This window comes from Ziziphus jujuba, chromosome 12 (genome assembly GCF_031755915.1).
Source record: "Ziziphus jujuba cultivar Dongzao chromosome 12, ASM3175591v1".
Taxonomy (NCBI): Eukaryota; Viridiplantae; Streptophyta; class Magnoliopsida; order Rosales; family Rhamnaceae; genus Ziziphus; species Ziziphus jujuba.
The window spans coordinates 13,529,133-13,530,992 of NC_083390.1; the positions used below are offsets into that span (position 1 = coordinate 13,529,133).

Genomic DNA, 1,860 nt, shown 5'->3' on the forward strand with positions numbered 1-1,860 from the left:
TCCACCTCTGCCAACTTCTGGTTTACAATAGAAGATAAAAAAAAATAATAATAACAAAAATAACAAAATCACCCCCAAGAAAGTGTAGGGTCACAATGCATAAGGACCTTACAACAGTAGAAATTAAAGTTAAAATGATGAAGAGCAATTTTAAAATATGCCCTTCCCATTTTGACTCCAGAGGCCAAAATTGACCCCAATACCCCTTTTTTTTTTTTTTTTTGGCTGCAAAAAAAAAGGGAAAAAAATTGACCCCAATACAAATAGTATACTATCTAATACCCTAGTATACTTACGAGTCATACTACCTAGTATTATATATAAATATAAATGCATTAAGGGTATTTCAGACATTTGACCGGCTAGCGGAATTGAGCCCCACTATAAGTCTGGCCAAAGGACCACCCAGCTGGAGCAACATTGTTAGACACAACACTACGGCCGTCGCTGGTAGTGACCTTGAATGAGAGGCTTTGGCCATTGAGATAGGTGTTGCTTTGCCAATTTTGGCCCCAGTTCCTAGACATTGCCTGCCAACGGGTTCTTGACCCTTTGATTGCAACAGCATGAACATCACCAGCACCACCCACGTTTGTGATCAGGACTAGGTTGAAGTACGAATGGCCATTGATAGTGAACCTTATGCCTCCTCTTCTCCCGCATGGTACCCTACAAAAAACCGCCCAGATAAAAATTAGTATTAATTATTTTTTCTATTATTACCAAAATACCCCCACCCCTTCAAGTCAAATAAAGACACCCAAAATAAATAAACTAAATAAATTGTTAGCAAAAACAGAAGGGTAAAAGTTGAGAAAAAGGGAACTCAAACCTCATGTTCATGAAGGACTAATCACTATACTAAGTTTAGACAGGAGACGAAATTAAGGAATAAATAATATATATATATATATATATATATATATATATTATACCGTTCCAAAAATTCTCACTAATTGACTGAGCTTTTACCTTCTGTAAGATACAGGGACAATTCCAGCTTTGTATTGGGCAATGTGCTGAAAAACAGGCTGAGAGAGATCAAAATGGTGCTGAGGAGGATTACACCAGCCTCCAGCGTTGTTAGGGAGAGCATTGTTTGGTGGACAGAAATTAGTGGCTGTGACCACAATGGAACCAGGCAAGCACCATTTTGGATCATTTACACACCTAATCTCGTAACATGAGCCACAGCCTAAGCCATTGTTGAACAGAGCCGTACTCAAAGCAGCTGTGTTTGTTCCATAACCTTGGCTGTATAGGTTCCCATACCCACAGGCACCCCCTATAAACAATTCAACGAAGGAAAATTTTTAGTCAAAGCAGAAAATAAAAAATAAAAATGTTGAAGAAAGTAATGATTTTGATTCATACCCATTGTTCCAGAAGCATCACCACCTCCATAGAAAGTGGCATGAGCATTTATCCAACCCCCTCCATAGCCACACACAGATGAGAACATTCCCAGAAAACCCACCAAGAAAAACCCAGCAAGAGCCATTTTCCTGCAGGAAAAAGTGAAGAATTTCATCTATTTATTTCCTAAAGTAAACAACTATAGGAACATCCTAAACTCAAGTTAAGACATTGTTGTTATTGTTCTTCTTCTTCATAATGAGAGTAATACTAACACCAAAAAGGAAATGTGTGCATGTGTGTGAGAAAAAGAGATGGAGAAAGATATTATTACATCAAAGATTAGTGAGCCTTCAAAGAATGATGAAACAGAGGAGGGAAAATTTGAGGTAGATGGGTGAAGGAAATGGGGAGGGTATAGAAGGGAATATATAGAAGTTTGGGAAAGGGAAGGGATGGGCCTAGGACTATTCAACCACCCTCACAACTAACAAAACACTTTTT

The 1,860-nt window shown here is 38.2% G+C and overlaps 1 protein-coding gene across 1 annotated transcript; it reads right to left on the minus strand.

The window, feature by feature from the left end:
* Positions 1–206: 206 nt before the first annotated feature.
* On the minus strand, positions 207–1,505 carry LOC107428959 (expansin-A1; the record flags this gene model as incomplete). Its single annotated transcript, NM_001323883.1, is given in 3 exon segments — positions 207–669; positions 973–1,285; positions 1,375–1,505. Coding segments are annotated over 3 exon segments (751 nt in total), but the record flags the coding sequence as incomplete, so codon positions are not given.
* Between the last annotated feature and the right edge of the window lie 355 nt (positions 1,506–1,860).